At 38.9% G+C, this 18,249-nt stretch overlaps 1 protein-coding gene across 1 annotated transcript in view; it reads left to right on the forward strand.

Annotated features, from left to right (window-relative positions):
• The window catches only part of PGM5 (phosphoglucomutase 5), a 194,802-nt gene that overhangs the window by 3,506 nt on the left and 173,047 nt on the right, over window positions 1-18,249 (forward strand). The window contains exon 2 of the mRNA XM_061132188.1: window positions 17,189-17,351. Within this exon, the coding sequence (XP_060988171.1) occupies window positions 17,189-17,351 (163 nt within the window). The remainder of the gene's footprint in view (window positions 1-17,188; window positions 17,352-18,249) is intronic.

Below are 18,249 nucleotides of genomic sequence, written 5' to 3' on the forward strand. Positions count from 1 at the left end.
ACATCATTAACATCCCAAACAAAATTTAAAAAATATTTCTGTATATTAGTTATGACCAAGTCTACCTTAAGATTTCCTCAGTTATTCTGAAATGTCTTTTATATCTGATTTGTTTGAACTTGTTTCTTATAATTAAGGAATACACATTACATTTGTCTTAGGTCTCTTTTAACCTAGAAAGTACCTCCCTCTTTATTTTCATTTTGTTAATGAAATTGACTTGAAGAGACTAGGTCGGTTGTCTTTCTATAAAATGTCTCTTCCACCTCCTTTCTGGAATTTTCTGATTACTTCTTTATGGTGTCATTTACCTTTTCATTCTGTTTCCTCTATGTATGTGTGTGTGTGAGAACTAGAAATCAGTCTAGAGGCTTAATTAGATTCAGGTTTAATATTTTTCTTTTTGCAAGATTATTTCATGGCAATGGTGTGTAATCAGTTGCATAATACAAGGAAACATAATCTCTGGTTGTTTCATCATTTGTGATTCTGAGATGATTATAGAGATATGGTGGTATGGTCCATTATTTTCCCCTTTGGGACTAGCAGTAGCCTATGGGGTTAATTCATACCATGTGAATATTCAGTTCCTTATCAACTTTTACTTGATTGTTTTAGCATTCATTAATGTTACTGACTTGAATTGATTATTTCATTAGAGATTTCAAAATGATGAGTTTCAAATTCTCTAATTCCATCTGTATGTTTTAGCTGACATTTTTCTATAAACTGGATATTTTTCTTACTAGTAGGCTCTTTGATTATCCTGTAATATAGTTCCTTATAGAAAGACAGAATATGTGTTTATTTCCCTCTCTTTTTTTAATTACCAATTTTCAGAGTAAGAGTTCATTGAAATAGCCACCTCCATTGGTATGAATTTTGGTTTTTTGTTTTGTTTTTTTTTAATATAATGGGGCTTCCCTGGTGGCTCAGTGGTAAAGTATGTTCCTTTCAATGTTGAAGATGCTGGTTAGATCCCTGGGTCAGGAAGATCCTCTGAAGAAGGAAATAGCAACCCATTCCAGTATTCTTAACTGGGAAATCCCATGGACAGAAAAGCCTGGTGCGCTACAGTCCATGGGGTTGCAATAGAGTCAGATACGACTTAGCGACTAAGCAATAACATAAGTAGATTCTTGGATTTTTATATAATTAATTTGAATAGGTTAATGAAAAATGTAAAGAAACTACCTTTTTAAAGTAGTTTTTATGGGGCTATGTGAATTTATCTGAAAAATCTCCAGAAGTATTTAAATCTCCCTTTAAAGATTATGTCCTGCTATATAGAGCAAAAAACAAACTATAGAAAACTAAGTACATGGAGTAAATAGTGTTATTTAAATGATGTGTGATTAAACTTAGTTTGTAGCGAGTTAATTTTTATCCTATTTCTATTTCCAACTGCTTTAGATACTCCTCAGGGGTTTAGATCCTCTATGTATCAACTTATTCTAATGTCTTAAAGAGTTGAAAAGCTAAATGCATCATAATATTAGGCTATAAGAATGCCTTTGCCCTTCCCTGGGTAGATCCATCAATGGCTAAGACCACCTGTCTATCTTTCTCCTCTTTGTTACATTCTTCTTTTGTAGTCCTAAACTATCTTTAATATTGAACAGATGACAGCACTGTGCCTGCCTTAAGATGTTTCTGACTTTTTCTAAAGGCTTCTTTCTCTAAGATGATATTGTATGTCAGCAATGTCTAATAGAACTTAGTGTGAGAATGGGCATGTTCTATAATCTGCACTGTCTTAGCCAACTAGGACACTTCATTGTTGAATACTTGAAATGTAGCTGATGCTGCTAAAGAACCAAATTTTACATTTAGTTTAATTAATTAGGATTTCAACTTAGCCACAAGTGGCTAGTAGCTACCATACTAGACAGCACAGTTCTGTAACTTCGCATTTTAAATGTGTGTGTGTGTGTTTCATGGAGCCAGATTGTTCCAGCAACTATCGGTTAAATAAAATAAAAGTAGGTCACCAAGTCCTGTGCTGTGCTGTGCTTAGTCATGTCTGACTCTTTGTGACCCCATGGATTGTAGCCCACCAGGCTCCTCTGTCCATGGGGAGTCTCCAGGCAGGAATACTGGAGTGGGTTGCCATGCCCTCCTCCAGGGGGTCTTCCCAACCCAGGAATAGAACTGGGGTCTCCTGCATGGCAAGCGAATTCTTTACCAGCTGAGCTACCAGGGAAGCCCCATCAAATACTACAGATACAGAATTGGCAAACCCAAACCTGATTTCTTCATATGATAACCACACTCTCTTTTTACTTTAGCCCAGGAGGCATGAGGTATGGTAGAGAAAGCACTGAATCAGCAGCTGGAAAGCTTGCCTCATATTCTAGCTCTGCCAAACAAGTTGCAATCCAAAGCTTTAGCCTCTTGACATACCTAGGAACCACTTGTCTTCTCATCTATAAATCGTGTATGACTGCATTTCTGAATTATCCTGGGAATCAAATGAAGCACTGCTTATGAAAACATTTTGTAACATTCACAAAACTAAGAAACGCAGGGCAGTATTATTATGGTCAACTGAATACATCTCACATAATAATTTGACTCTATGTATGTATTAACTGAAACAATGAAGAAACTAAATCTGTTACAAGATTTAGCCAAGAGAAAATCCATTTTTTGGCTAGTCATGCACTGTACTGGCCACATGATGATCAGCATTAATGATAGTAACATTGGCCTGTAGTGCAGCTTACAGAATTCAAGAGCTTCTTAATGTCTTGTGAAATCTTTTAGAGGTAGAAAATAAAGTGAATATGAGGAATGCTGGGTCAGCAAGGGACTTGGGTGTGCTCTCTGGATAGATGCTGTCACAGATTGTATTTGACTCCAATAGATCATGAAGAGGTATTTGCTGCAAAGAATGAGAATATATGAACCTTGGCCAATTATGAGAACTATCTGAGGAACAAATTTTGGTTTGGTGCCAAAGACAAGGAACATTCATTTGGAAGAGAAGCAGATTGGGATGTGGTGGTGGGTGACAAGTGAGGAGGAAAGAAGCAAGAGAGGGAAACATGTGCTTCAACATGAAGGCTTCTTTCCTGAAATGGATCTGGAAATCTGGGCGTGGCTGGCTCCAGGTCCTATCTCTAGAAGGGAAAAGAACTGGACAGTGATTGCCCTGTATTTTCTACTGGTTTCAACTCCAGAATAGGTGAATGGAATGGTCTCCTATGGCTCAGACATTAGGAAGGACTGGTGTGTAGCACATTCGAAAAGCCTAAAGGACCCACCATAACTTTATCTTGCTTCCTTTCCCAAATCTTCTTCCCAGAATTGTGGAAATACGAATATATAAGCAATATATAAGCAATATATAAGCAATGCAAGTTTTAGGGAGCCCTTGGTTCCACCCATGTCCCTGTTTGGGTCAGTTCATTATTTACTCTTGTAGCCTCAAGTCCTCATTTACTTTTTTATGAGGAAGTAAAAGGAGTAGGAGAGGTTTTAAGAACAGCTGGGCCCTCCCAGTTGCTGGGGTGGGTTATTTTAAGCTTTGTTTAATGTGTCCAGGGACCCAGATGGCATTTTTAACTAAGCTGCTTTATTAAATCTTGTGATAAAACATAATGATGTTTGTTGAAAAGACAGATACATATCAGCAGCATTATGCTTGAAACTTGCCCTAAAAATTTTCTGTAAAACATCTGTTCCCTTTGTGAACTCCGAAAGTCTGTTAGTTTCTGTACAGCCTTGAGGAATAGAAGTTGGAACCTATTTTGGGGGAATCTAAGCAGAGGTATTGGCTTTAGCAACCTTGACCTTCATCTTTTGGGCCTTGGCCACTCTTCTGTTAGACAACAGTGACATGAACGAACACTGTAATAAGATTTGAATATGATTATTTGAGAATAATAGGCAGCCAAAAAAAAAAGTAAACAACAAAAAAGATCTATATTGCCCAGGGATTTTTAAATTGAAGGTAGAAAGCTAGGACTGCAATGTCCTTTGTTAGTGTACAGCCTTGACAGCTAATGGCAAATACTCAAGATTTGGCCAATATGCCTTTACTGTTTATATTTGCATAGCCAAAGAGAAAGTTTTGGGTTCTTTCATCTGACTTGACTCGCATAAGTTATGAATAAGAGGATATCTAGGATATACACAAGACTTGTTAAAGCCCACATTTTCTGAGTCTTTAAATATCTTTCATCTCCTACATTGTTAGTGACATCAAATTTTGGAGTAATGCCTGTATTTTTTAGGAATATTAAGTCCCCAGAGACATTTTTTTCTTGGCATATGGTCACAATTTTCTTTCCTTTTCCAAGTCTCTACTAATAGGTATTTTGTACAAATAGAACAATTATTGTCTTTCTGTTGTTTTCCTCTAGTGAGAATCTGGTTTGCTAACTAGGGATATCTGGCTTTGTATTTAAGACATTTACAATGAAAAAGAGAAAGGAATTTGAAATCATAGGACCAGAGTTTATCCTGCTTGACAAAAGACGCCACAGAATATTGGGAGAGTTTTACAGCAAATGGCTAGTATCATAATATATGAAATGCTTTCTGAAATTAATAAAAAATTCAAACAATTTATAAGAAGTATTGTCAACAACTACAAATGTATGAAAAGATGATCAGTGTCATTAGTAACCAAAGAAATACAAATAAAAACAATCCATTAATTTGAAAAAATGTAGAAAATACTCAGAGCTGGCATAGATGTTGGAAAATTGTCATGTTTGTTCACTCTTGGTGGAAGTTGAATTGATACAACTTTTTCGTCAGGCGGTTGGGCAATATGTATCTAAATTAACAGAATACTTGTCCAATTATCTAGGAATCCCTTAATTTAAGAATCCATCCTGTAAATTTTCTAATACAAATGTGGAAATATTTATGTACAAGAATATTCACTGCAGCATTTTGCTAAAGAAAACTTGAAAACAGTTTATATGTTTAGCAGTAGAGAGCAGGTATGTAATTTATGACACAACCATACCAGGAATGCATTAGTATCCATAAATAAAGGAAGTGGGTCTATATGTGACATGAGAAAGATGTGGATTATAGTTTGTTAAAGTGAAATAAAGCAATTAGTAGAAGATCATGTGTAGTATGATGTAGCATGATCCTACTTATGTGTATATAATTAGGTATATAAAGTAGGGTTGGAGGAACATACTGCCAACAGTTAACAGTGAATATATCTAGGGCATGAGGGTGTGTGTGGTGGGGGGAGAGGAATCCTTTCCATTTCTACTTCATATATGTCTCTTTATTAAGTAATTACACACATATGTATGCATTGCTTTCATAGTTAAACACATCCCTTAAAAACAGTGAAGAAAGGAGATGCTCTGAATTTGAATTATGATACTACTATTTGCAACATGTATGACTGTAGGGAAGTTGCCTAGGTTTCTGGGGTTTGTTTCCTCATTTATAAAACTAGAGAATGTCATAATACTTCCTCCCACATCTTCCAGGGGTTTTGGGAGGATTGAATGAGGTAATGGATTATTGTCAATTATTTATTGATTCATATGACGCAGTTAAAACCAAACTATTCCTCCAGTTAAAATAAAAGGACATGTGCATATGTGCTTTTTATGCCTTACTGATAGAAGGTGCCTGTTGATCACAGTTCCATAGGCCAGGCTTTGGCATTTCTGCAGGCTGCTGGCTAGGGCTTGGGAGGCAACTGCTCAAGTCATGATCCTCTCCCCTCTCTCACACACACACACACATGCACACGCACAAATACACATGCACATGCACCCTGTCATGGTACTTGAGGTGGCAGCAGCTGCTCTGGCATAGACTGTAACTCAACATACAAGACTTTTTTTTTTTTGCATAAATCTGTGTATTATTTCCTGTTATGAATCAGCTGAGTCAATGCCATGCTTTTCAATCTAAAATCTTTCTGAGGCTTAGACTGTGGTAAGAGCAACCCCACCCCCTCTATACCTGCTCCACTGAGGCCAGATCTTAATCTGTTCATTTCATGAGGATTTTCAAGCCTAATGGACTGGACCCTGTGAGAGATTACTGAGAAGAACAGACTGGGCAGAGGCTAAGAAGCTCCGTGCTCCTCTGCTGAGTCGTCTGAAAACGCACAGCTGCGAGCTCTAGTGATGCTTTAAAGTATTTTGTCAGGCTGTTTGTCAGGGCGCCTGTTCCTGCCGTCCTGCTGAATGTTCGGTTAGGAGGCATCATCTTTTTTTGGACAGGATCTCCCAAATGTAAAGTGACAGATGCTAATGTGGAATATAATACAGAAGACCCAGCTTTGCTGTCATAAATAACAGTAAATTGTTTAATCTTGCTGAGTTGTAAATCTATGATTGCCAGAGGTCTTTAGTTCACTGGAAAATAGTATAAGGGACGGAGTCATTTAGCAAATGGACAGTAATTACTTCCCAACCAGACAGATATTGGTCTGATGGAATTTATTTAAAGATCCACATATTTGTATTTTAATTGACTGTGACAACTATTCTTAGCTATAAAGAGAGACTAGAGCATAGCTATAGAGACTGAGGTTTCCTAGGAAAAAACATACACATATAGAAGAATATGTGTAAAATAATACACTATTTATAAAAATGCCAAAAATACTTTTTGGGTATTATATATATATAAAACAAATATTTATATGTGTGTAATACACACACACACACATATATTTCTGTCTACCTATAAATGTTCCAAATGGAAAGTATTCTTAAGCATTTATATAGTTTATCAAGTAGCATATATGTGTGTATATGTGCCTGGGACATCCTATCCCCAAAGATACATCTTCTTCCCTGCGTATATTCAAGGAGAGTGTAGAGCAGAGTCCCAGAGGTCAGAAATATCTGAAGACAGCACAGAGTTGAAGGAAGTGACTAAATGTTCCCAAATGCCCTATGTTTCTGTGGTAATAAATAGAATTTGTGCTGGAGCTGGATGGACTGCTAGTAAGAAACATAAGTAATATAAATCTTGCTATTCCAGTCAAGAACTAATCTTGCATGGACCGCTTTCTACTGTGAGCTCAGCAACATGGGTAGATTAGCAGCCTGGCATGGGACGTGGGACCAGTGGATGGTGCAAGTCAGACATAGATGGGGCAATGAGAGAAGATCTGCGTCAAGACAAGGATACAGACATGGTCCTTTCACTCCTCATCATGGACTTCAGCAGTTTTTTAGTGAGCGGGTTTGGTGGTTAGAGAAGAAAGAAGACATTTCACTTGTGCAGATGTGAAGACATGTTATAGGGGCTTCCTTGGTGACTCAGACATTAAAGAATCTGCTTGTAGTATAGGAGACCCGGGTTTAATCCCTGGGTCAGGAAGATCCCCTGGAGAAGGGAATGGCTACCCACTTCAGTATTCTTGCATGGAGAATCCCATTGACACAACTGTTTTTCTATTTAATTAGTGGCAAGCTACTTTCAGTGTAATTTATTCCATAGTGTGAGTTAGTCCTCAAACATTTTTTAGTTTTACATATAAAAACTTAGCTAAAAGAGCACATTTATATTGGTCGGTAAACCATGGTACCTTTAAATAATTGAAGACTATACAGCACTAAAATAATGTTGTGGGAAAATATTCAGTGACAGAGAAAGATAGGCTCCATAGAAAGAGTAGATATATTAAGTGAAAGATGTTGGCTACATCTTTCCCTTTCGTAAAAATATATAAATATGTAAATGAAAGAGAGTGGGGGATACACAAAGACACATGGACAAAAGGTAGACACTGAAATGTTTACTGTAATCACTTTTAAATTTACAGATGATTTTTATTTTCTTCTTACTTATGAATAATTCCTAAATGTCATATATTCCACATATGTATTTGTCATATATGTATAAATGTCACATATAAAATATATAAATGTCATATAGGGAATCCCTTGTGGCTCAGCTGGCAAAGAACATGCCTGCAATGTGAGAGACCTGGGTTCAATCCCTGGGTTGGGAAGATCCCCTGGAGAAGGGAATGGCTACCCACTCCCATATTCTGGCCTGGAGAATTCCATGGACTGTATAGCCTATGGAGTAGCAAAGAGTTGGACACAACTGAGCGACTTTCACTTCACTTCACTTCTTCAAATGTCATATATATATGTCATATATATGTGTCATTATATGTCAAATATATATATATATATATTTGTGATTAAAAAACAACTGCAGGTTAGTAAAACAGCAAATGTGTTCAATTACTGTGAATTAGAAATTCATAATTAAGAACTAAGAAATGATACCAGCAAGGAAGACAAAGGAAATACATCAAGGATTTATTGGGTGCCAGACACTGAACCAGACAGAGTTTGGCTTTGTTGCTTTCACCTTACATCTTTTAGGTAACAAAACTGAAATACAGAGATTTCAGAATCTTTTCTAAAGTCATGTAGTTGGTAGGTGGCAAATCTGTTTTTGCATCATTTCCCATTGAATACCAAAATCTCTGTTTATCTCAGGGTACTCAACCCTGCCTTCTTGACCTGGATAGATCCAATAGTTCTTATCCTGGTATCTAATTGGCTTGATCACTTTGAAAAGTGGCAGCAGAAAGGCCCTTTTTTATTTCAGTGAGCCATGTCCTCTCTCTTAAGGTAAAGAATTCAGTATCTTCCAAGCACCTAATTACCAGTAGGAACATAAGCTCTAGTTTCTTTGCCCCCATTTTGCACTTAAGGAAAGCTTGATATCTCTCAGCGAGACCTTGAGAATTGGTAGACTGATTGAGGAACAGAACTTGGGCCAAACTTGCAGGTACCTGTGATTTTTCTACACCTGTTGAGAGGTTGGGAATTGAAGGTGAAACCCATCTTGGTTTGGACCTAATGAGAGCTCATCTCTTCTTCTAGCCCCTAGGTGTGGGTCAAGACTTCCAGGGCAACAGGCAGCTGAGGATGAGCTCCATTGCTCCCATCTGGTCTCCCTGTAATAAAGTGTATAACTGCACAATTATCCATGTGCAAATGAAGAAGTCCCTTGATGTTTGGATAACCACATCCATGTCTTGAGTTTGTTATTTCTCAAAATTCCACTTCACTATCTCCTGCTTACTCATGTGCAGCCCTGGTCAGGGGCTGGCACTCATCTCTGACAGCTGGGACAAGAGCCTGAAGTCCTGCCATCCACGGCAGTTTGACTCTGGGTTTCCTTCATGGCTTTTGTTTTTTGTTTAACCAAGAAGATGAGAACCAGGCATCTTTGTGTTTATGACTTTCCATGCACTTCGTAGGTGGACATGGTGGTGGCTGTGTGGTCCTGAATAGCACTCTCTGTGAACCATCAAGGAAGTTTCTGTTTAGTGTGCTCTTTAACTCTCTCTGATTCACTTTGAGAATTACAGGGATGTGACACAGTGAACAGAGGATGCTGAAGAATGTCATGCTTACTTTTTCTTTTCTCTCTCTGGGACTCTTTTTTTTTTTTTATGACTCATTTAAAGTTAAAAGGAAATCCTAAAGGGGAAATCTTATTTACGGGAGTTTACACATGAAAACAATCCTGCTTTCATTAGTGTTATGTTGCTGGGGAATAATCATTTGCAATCAAAATTCTGCATCTACTCTGAGATTTTAGCCCCAGGGTTTAAATTATATATTGCTGCTCTCTAGGACTTTAATCTGAGTTAATTAGAAACTGAACTCGTACTAAATCTAATTTAGAAGAGTAGTTGTTAGTATCCTGAAAAGAGGGAGCCATCAGAAATAAAGTCAGTTAAATAATTCGTTGTATATAGCACATGGTATAAAGTATGGACATGCTGGGAGAAAGCTTCATGTAATAAAATTTGCTCTTTCTCAGGACACTGGTCTTTGGTATGTGGAGGGGCATATCGATTCTTGAGGTACTTGATGTGCCCATTTATGGGGTGGAGGAAAAACAGTGATGCTATCTAGGTGAGGTTTAAGAGTTGGTGGAAGACATTGGCATCTAGAGGAATAGACTCTGAGGGATTCTAAGTAACTGCATCATGGGATATGATTGATGATAATTGTACATGGCTACTGTCTACACTCTCTCTTTCCCAAGCATTTAGAAGTTAAGACTGGGTGACAACAAGTTCGTGCTGGCTCTCTGTGTATCTGGGAAGTGTGTACCTCACATGTGTGTCTGCAGGCGCCTGTGTGACAGTGTTTTCATGGCTACCTGTGGATCCTGGGACCTGTGTCTGTGTGCCTTTATGTGCATGTGTAAGTGACAGTGACTTGGGCCTACTTTGCCCCCTTTCCTAGTGGAACTGAAAGATGTGTTTCTCAGGGGCAGTAAGGCCTGCCCAGGTTGGTGTCGGGCTGGGTGGGATTTCTCTTCTTCCAGCCAAACACAGACATTATCATATACAGTTCAGAGAATCCTCAATTTACAAGAAACTCTGAAATGTGTTTGAATTATGAAGAAAAACCCTCCAAAATTCTTACTAAGATTTTTAATAATCCATTAGGTAAGGCCTAGAACATCACTTTAACAATAGGATTTTGCAAATTGAAAGACAAGCAAACCATGTTACATGTTTCCTCCACTTACAGGAACTTGTTAAATGTGTTAAAAAAAATTAATGAAAAATGTATCCTGTTAATTGTCAAGGCTATTCTCAAAATAAAATAACATAAAGCAATATCACTTAACAGGAAAACAAATTCTAGTTGACGTATATAAATGTTAAGATAGTTGTTATGGCTATTTTTTGAGATGGATTTCATCCCTTAAAGAATTCAATTCTTGTATGAGGATTTTAGTAAATAAACACTTCCAGCATGGGAACAAGAAATCATCACGTGGAGAATTGAAGAAGAGTGGAATAAAATTGATAACAAAACAAAGAAAAGACAGACCATATGGTGTGGTCATGGCTGTTCCTACAGTGCCCCTTTGGGAGGGTCAGCAAGGGAATAGCAGAGTGACACAGCTCAGACCTCCCCAGGCTGCGACTGGATTTCACACGTGAGTAAAAGTCAGATGTTGCCTACGTCAATGCTGTAAACAAAACCAAAGCCAGTATTGGAAGTAGACCATCTTTTCCTTCCAAGGTAGTAGTCTGCAACATTGGCAGAGGATAGTACTTCTAAGACTTTCAGAAAGGGAAGTGGTAGTTTAACGAATTATATAAGGTCTAAAATTAAATTTTAAATGGGGGAGGGGAGACAATTTGGGTAAAGCAATAGCATGATTTGTGTCATGTTGAAGCTCATAAAGGGTTTATGTAATCCCATCTTAAGTAACTTTTCATGACTGTGAACCTTCTTGACTTTGCAGATGAAGACCCCGAGCCTCAGAGAAATTACATGATTTGCCTTAGATCAGGGGTGGAGCCAAGACTTAAATTTAGATCTTTTAACTTTTTGGATGCTTTTTCTTTATACAACAGGGCTTCCAAAGGTTGTATTTCTTTAACCAGTTATTAGATCTTGAAAGCCATAGCTTTTCTGATGACATTTGCCTTGGTTCCAAATTGGGAATGGAGTACATCAAGGCTGTATATTGTCACCCTGCTTATTTAACTTATATGCAGAGTACATCATGTGAAATGCTAGACTGGATGAAGCACAAGCTGGAATCAAGATTGCCAGGAGAAATATCAATAACCTCTGATATGCAAATGACACACCCTTATGGCAGAAAGCAAAGAAGAAGTAATGAGTCTCTGATAAAAGTGAAAGAGGAGAGTGAAAAAGCTGGCTTAAAACTCAGCATTCAAAAAACTAAAATCATGGCATCCAATTCCATCACTTTATGGCAAGTAGATGGGAAAATGATGGAAACAGTGGCAGACTTTATTTTCTTGGGCTCCAAAGATGGTGACTGCAGGCACCACCAGATGGTGACTGCAGCCATGAAATTAAAAGATGCTTGCTCCTTGGAAGAAAAGCTATCACAAACCTAGACAGCATATTAAAAAGCAGAGACACTACTTTGCCCACAAAGGTCCATCTAGTCAAAGCTATGGTTTTTCCATAGTCATATATGAATGTGAGAGTTGGACTATAAAGAAAGCTGAGTGTCTAAGAATTGATGCTTTTGAACTGTGGTGTTGGAGAAGACTCTTGAGAGTCCTTTGGACAGCAAGGAGATCCAACCAGTCCATCCTAAGGGAAATCAGTCCTGAATATTCATTGCAAGGACTGATGCTGAAGCTGAAACTCCAATACTTTGGCCACCTGATGAGAAGAACTGACTCCTTGGAAAAGACCCTGATGATGGGAAAGATTGAAGGCAGGAGGAGAAGAGGATGACAGAGGATGAGATGGTTGGATGGCATCACCGACTCAATGGACATGAGTTTGAGCAAGCTCCAGGAGTTGGTGATGGACAGGGAAGCCTGGCGTGCTGCAGTCCATGTAGTTGCAAAGAGTTGGACATGACTGAGTGACTGAACTGAACTGAACTGAATTGGGAGAGGGAGAATTCACAGAAGAGGAGAACACAGACACACAGAGAAGGTGATGTGAACACAGGTGGAGACTGGACTGAGGATTGGTCTCTGCTGGGGGCAGATGGAGTCCTCAGTGGTAGATGCGGCCATGTTGGCCTCAGTGTGTAGAGGTCCATATGGTGAGCCCACGCTTGACCTTTGTCCCTGCCATCATTGGCCACTGTGTTCATGAGCCCATTGGACAGTGACAGGAGTGGCTGGGGAAAGAGGCTGACTGATACTGAGGGAGCTGGTCATCTCAGCCCCTTGATTATTTAAATCCTTTTCTGCTGAGATCCCCTTTTGGTGAGCATTCCTGTGGTACACAAATATCTTCATGATTTTCCTTGTCTTATCTTAGAAGCCTCATCACTCGTTCTCCTCCATCTCCTCCAGCACTTGTTTCCTTTTAGAATTATCTCAACTAGAGTTATCTACAGTGTCCAGCATTTACTGCATTTTTGGGGGCATATTGGTGGGTTAATGAGTAGATCTACACAGGTAAAATTTCCACTGAAAACTAAAATGTTTTAGGTTGAAATTTTATTCAAGTGTGTTTTTTTCATTTTAGACAGATTAGATGTTATCTTTAAAAAATTCAAATTTAATAAGCTAAAGATATGTTTATAATCTTTCCTATTTGTTAAATAGGAAACTATACATGTATAGTATTTGTTAAATATTCCTATTTGTTAAATATTTGTTTAACAAATATTCCTATTTGTTAAATAGGAAACTATACATGTTTACTTCTGTACATATTTATTTGTTATTTTTCTAAGTGCTAGCCCCAAAGTGTTCATAATTGTACATTTTTGTAATTGCTTGAAAGTTATTTAGATTTCTGCATTTTTCAATTCGCATTAAATTATTGTCTATGTTTCTTCTCTACTGGTTAAGAAAATGTAAGTTGTTATAGCAAGTAAATTTGAAATGTAGGCAATTTTTATTGCCTTAAAACAATAGAAATTTGTATTTCACTCACATAATAGTCCAATGTGGATGTTGCTGGCGGGCAGACACTCTTGTCCATCCAATGAGGAGGTAGGGACTCAGGTACTTTCCATCTTCTAGTGCTGGCGTCTCCTAGAGCTGCATGGTCACCTGTGTTGAGCCTTTGCAAGGGGAAATAAACAGTGAGGAGAAAGGTGTATTAATGTCTCTTAATGTGTTAGCCAGAGCAAACGTCTCTAGCCAGAATAAACACACATTACTTCTGTTCTTTCTCACACTAGTTTTTCCCTCATTTTGAGAATTGGTCACATGGCTGCATGTAACTACAAGGGTGGGTCTGGAGAATGTAGCCCCTGGTTGGGTATCTGTTGCCCAGCATCAGCTCTGCCCTGTGGAAGAGGAGCATAACTCTGTGGACTGTTCACCCAGTCTGCCCAACTGCTCAATCTTTATGATTACCCTTTTAGATGGCTGAAGAGTATTCCATAAGTTCATACATCACACTTTATTTGACAGATTCTTCTTTATTAGACATTTATAGGAATTGTTTTAAATTTTTCACCTCTAATATTTAGATCCCACTGTAGGAAATGTGTACACACACATAACTTTCCCCCCTTTGAGAATTATTTCTATAAGAATAATTCTGAAAAAGTGGGAGAGAGAGAAAATAATGAATTTAAGTTACAAATATTTTTCAGGCTTTGGAATATATAGGCTTACTCCTTGAGAATAGTGTTTAGTTTTTCTTCATTGCTGCGTATGCAAGGTCTTCAACATTGCTTGTTTCATGGTAATACTCAAAATGAGTTGAATGATGAAATAAAATATAACAAAAGCATGTGGAACATGACTTATCATGCCTCTGGATAAAGTGAATGTGATTTTTGTCCTATATCTTTCCCATCTTAATAAATGGTACCATCATTCATCAGATTATTAAAGGTGGAAGCTGGGAGTTGACTAATTTCCTCACTGTCCCTGTTTTATTTATTTATTTCTGTGTAAGAAATTATGACAAAACCTAGAGGCTTAAAATAACAATGGATATTTATTATTGCTCACAGTTTCTATGGGACAGGAGGCAGGTTGTTTTGACTCAGTCACAGCTGCATATTGGTGGGGTCTAGACGGTCCAGGGCAGGATGGCTTACCTCCACACTTACACAGCTGTAAAGTGATGCTGGCTGTTGGTGGGAGGACTCAGGTGCTCCCGGTCCAGGTGGCTGCACAGGGCCCCCTTGAATGTCCCAGTGACATGGTGGCCACTATTTCCCAGAGTGAGCAATCCAAGACAGCAAGGCAGAAGCGGCAGTGTCATTTATTGGGAAGTCACACACCTTCACTTTTGCAGTGTTCTGCTGATCACCCAGATCTTCTTTATTCACTGTGGAAGGGGATTGTACCAAGACATGAATGACAGAGGCGTGGATTGTTGGGGATCCATCTTGAAGGCTGGCTGCCATAGTGTCTCCATTCCATGTTTCATTCTACCCACATGTTCTGTTCATTCTCCTTCCAAAGATACATTCAGATATAATCACTTCTCTTCATTTCTACTGCTTCTAGTCTAGTCTGAGACAGGGTCCACACTCAGCTCTGCCATGATAGCCTTCCATCTGGTCTTTCTCCTTTTTCTCTTCTACTTCTCACTCTCTAATGCGTTTTTTCACATAGCAGCCACTCACTCATCATTCATTCATTTTTTTCTATTAGTTAATTCTATTCATTTTTTATTAATGAATAGAATTAATTAATAGAAAATCTATTCATCATTCAATTTTTCTATTCTATTAAATATATTTATTGCATACTTATCATATGCTTGGTTTGTTCTAGATTCTCAGGGTATAGCAGTGAAATATATAGTGAGGAAATAAATAAGATGGAAAATATTAAAGGGTTATGTGTGTAACCCAAAGGACTAAACAGGGTAAGGAAAATAGAGGACAACAAGGAAATTAGGGACTTATGTGTGCTGTACTATATAGGGCTGCCATAGGTTCTGTCTTTGATTAGTTGACATTGAATAGTAACCGAAAGACAGGAGGAGGCAGGCATATGGATACTTGGATGAGAGTGCTCTAAGCAGAGGAAAAAAGCAAGCACAAAGCATGCTTGATGTGTGTGAGGAACAGGAGACCAACCAGTGTCGTTGGAGCAAAGAGAGGGAGGGGAGTGGAGAATGGCAGGTGATGGGGTCAGATCACGGAGGGCCTGGTGGACTGAATACTTTGACTTTACCTGGGGTTGGTGGGACATGAGGACAGTCCTTGGAATGTTTTGCTAATATGATATGACTTGCTTTTTAATAAGATCTTTTGGATTGCTCAGCCCGTGATCTTTATAACTGATAAAGGTCAATTCCAGTGCTTAAAAGGAATACCTAGAGTAAACTTAAGCTGTTATTAGCCATTATTACTATAATTGTTATTGCTATTATTAAAATTAACACCCCATTATTATCACAGGTCCTGCTGATTTTTTTTCTGGTATCTATCCAACTAGTAATTACTATTAATACTATTATTACTATTACCACTACTACTAGGTTTATTTGTTTATAATCTGCCTCATCCACTTGAGAATATATACTCTGGAGATGTAGCTGAGTGTCTTTCCATACTAAATTATCCCAAAACTGCTCTATTTTTGGAGCTCTTGTGTTTGATCTTTAAGAAAATTTTTTCCCTATATCTTTCCTCATTGTCATATTTGGTCAATGACCTACTTCCAGCAAGGCTATTATTGGTGCCAGGGTTACTTTGCAGTTATGCTGGACATAAGAGCTGGTCTTGGCTTCAAGGCTATGCCAGTACTTCTCAGACTTTAATGGACAAGTGAATTATGTGGAAGGGTAGGGATCCTACTAAGTGTGGGGTAGGCCTTGAGGTTTGGCATTTCTCCCAAGTGATGCCCATGCTACTGGTTTTTTGAGTAAGGAGAGGGTTTGATCACCAAACTTGACTGAATGTTGGAAACGCCTGTGGAGCTCAGGCTCCTCCCCTGCCATGCCTGATCCTGAGGCACTCTTAGTACTAAGAATTTTCCAGTTCTCATTAATGATTCTAATGGGTAGCAACATTTGAGAACCACTGCATTGGATGACACTGGGCCCTATTTGAAAACAAAGCACACAGAGTAATGCTCCACAGGGCTATGCTGCTTGCTTTCTTTTTTAAAACTCAATTTCATGGCTTAGAGAGTCTGGCCACACAGACGGGTGACCTCCAGATCACTGCCTAGCATGGCTGGATTTCCCCAGTGTCCCCAGCTCATGTTATCACTTAGTGGCCAGAATAGGACTTCTGCCCTCAGGAAACTGGGGCTTCCAAGTGCAGTTAAAATACACTTGCTGACAACAAGGCTGTAGCAAGCCAGGTCCCTCCTGTGTGTGCTTGTGCTGAGGCAGGTAAGGAAGGTGAAGCAGAGAAGTGCTCTGTTTTTCTCTCTTGTAGTTTCCAGAATGTACAGGTGCAGTTTCTGAGCCAGTGACAAACTAAGAATTTCTTGTATGAGTCAATCTAACCCTTTGGTCATCAGAAGCAGGTGTTTTAAACTGCTGAAAAGCAATGAGGCACATCTCACCTACAGGTTAATAACTGACTACGAGACATGGGTATCCCAAATGGTCTTGGAGATATTGGGCCTGAGAGACAACACCAGAGCTGCCTCCCCATGCCCCCACACCTCTCTCCCCACCTGAAGCCCACTCAGTTCTTTTTGCCAAGTGACCAGTATGTGCTAACAAAGCCTGGGACACTTTCTCATAGAAATGTACTTCAACCCCATGTAACCATATTGATTTTGTTTTTCTGGCTAATCTAGATTGGTCGACTGATTATTGGACAGAATGGCATCTTGTCAACGCCTGCTGTGTCCTGCATTATCAGAAAGATCAAGGCAGCTGGTGGAATCATCCTGACAGCCAGCCACTGCCCTGGAGGACCAGGGGGAGAGTTTGGAGTGAAGTTTAATGTTGCCAATGGAGGTATGTGGTTCAGAATATGCCTTAATTGTCATGATTTCTTTCCTCTTATATCATGGTCTTACAATGACCCCATGATGTCAGATAAGCAAGGCAGAGAGGGAATGGCTCAGAAAAGTCTAGTGAGGTACCTGTAGTAGTCAGGGTTTTCCAGAGAAGAAGAACCAATAGGACGTATAGATTGTCTCCAACTTACGATGGTTTGATTCAGAGATTTTTTTACTTTACACTTTATAGTGTAAAAGCAATATGCATTCAGTAGAAACCTGTTTCATTGGAATTTCAAATTTTGATCTTTTCCTCGGCTAGCAATGCTGTATAATTCTCTCTCGTGATGCTGGGCAGCAAGTGCAGCTCCTACCCGATCATAAGAGTAAACAACCAGTACATTTACAACCACTCTGTACCCATTCAGCTCAGTTGATAAAGAATCTGCCTGCAGTGCAGGAGACCCTTGTTCGATTCCTGGGTCGGGAAGATCTGCTGAAGGGATAGGCTACCCACTCTAGTATTCTTGGGCTTCCCTTGTGGCTCAGCTGGTAAAGAATCTGCCTGCAGTGTGAGAGACCTGGGTTTGATGCCTGGGTTGGGAAGATCCTCTGGAGAAGGGAAAGGCTACCCACTCCAGTATTCTGGCCTGGAGAATTCCATGGACTGTATAGTCCATGGGGTCGCAAAGAGTCAGACACAACTGAGTGAGCTTCACTTTCACTTTGCACCCATTCTGTTTTTCTCTTTCAGTTCAATAAACTAAATTAATTAAATGAGATACTCAGCACTTTACTATAAAACAGACTTCAGGATAGATGATTTTGTACAACTGTTGACTACCAAGGTGTTCTCAGCACTCTTATGATAGGCTAGGCTAAGCCATGATGTTAGATGTATTAAATGCATTTTT

The sequence above is a fragment of the Dama dama genome, chromosome 29 (assembly GCF_033118175.1).
Source record: "Dama dama isolate Ldn47 chromosome 29, ASM3311817v1, whole genome shotgun sequence".
NCBI classification, from domain to species: Eukaryota; Metazoa; Chordata; class Mammalia; order Artiodactyla; family Cervidae; genus Dama; species Dama dama.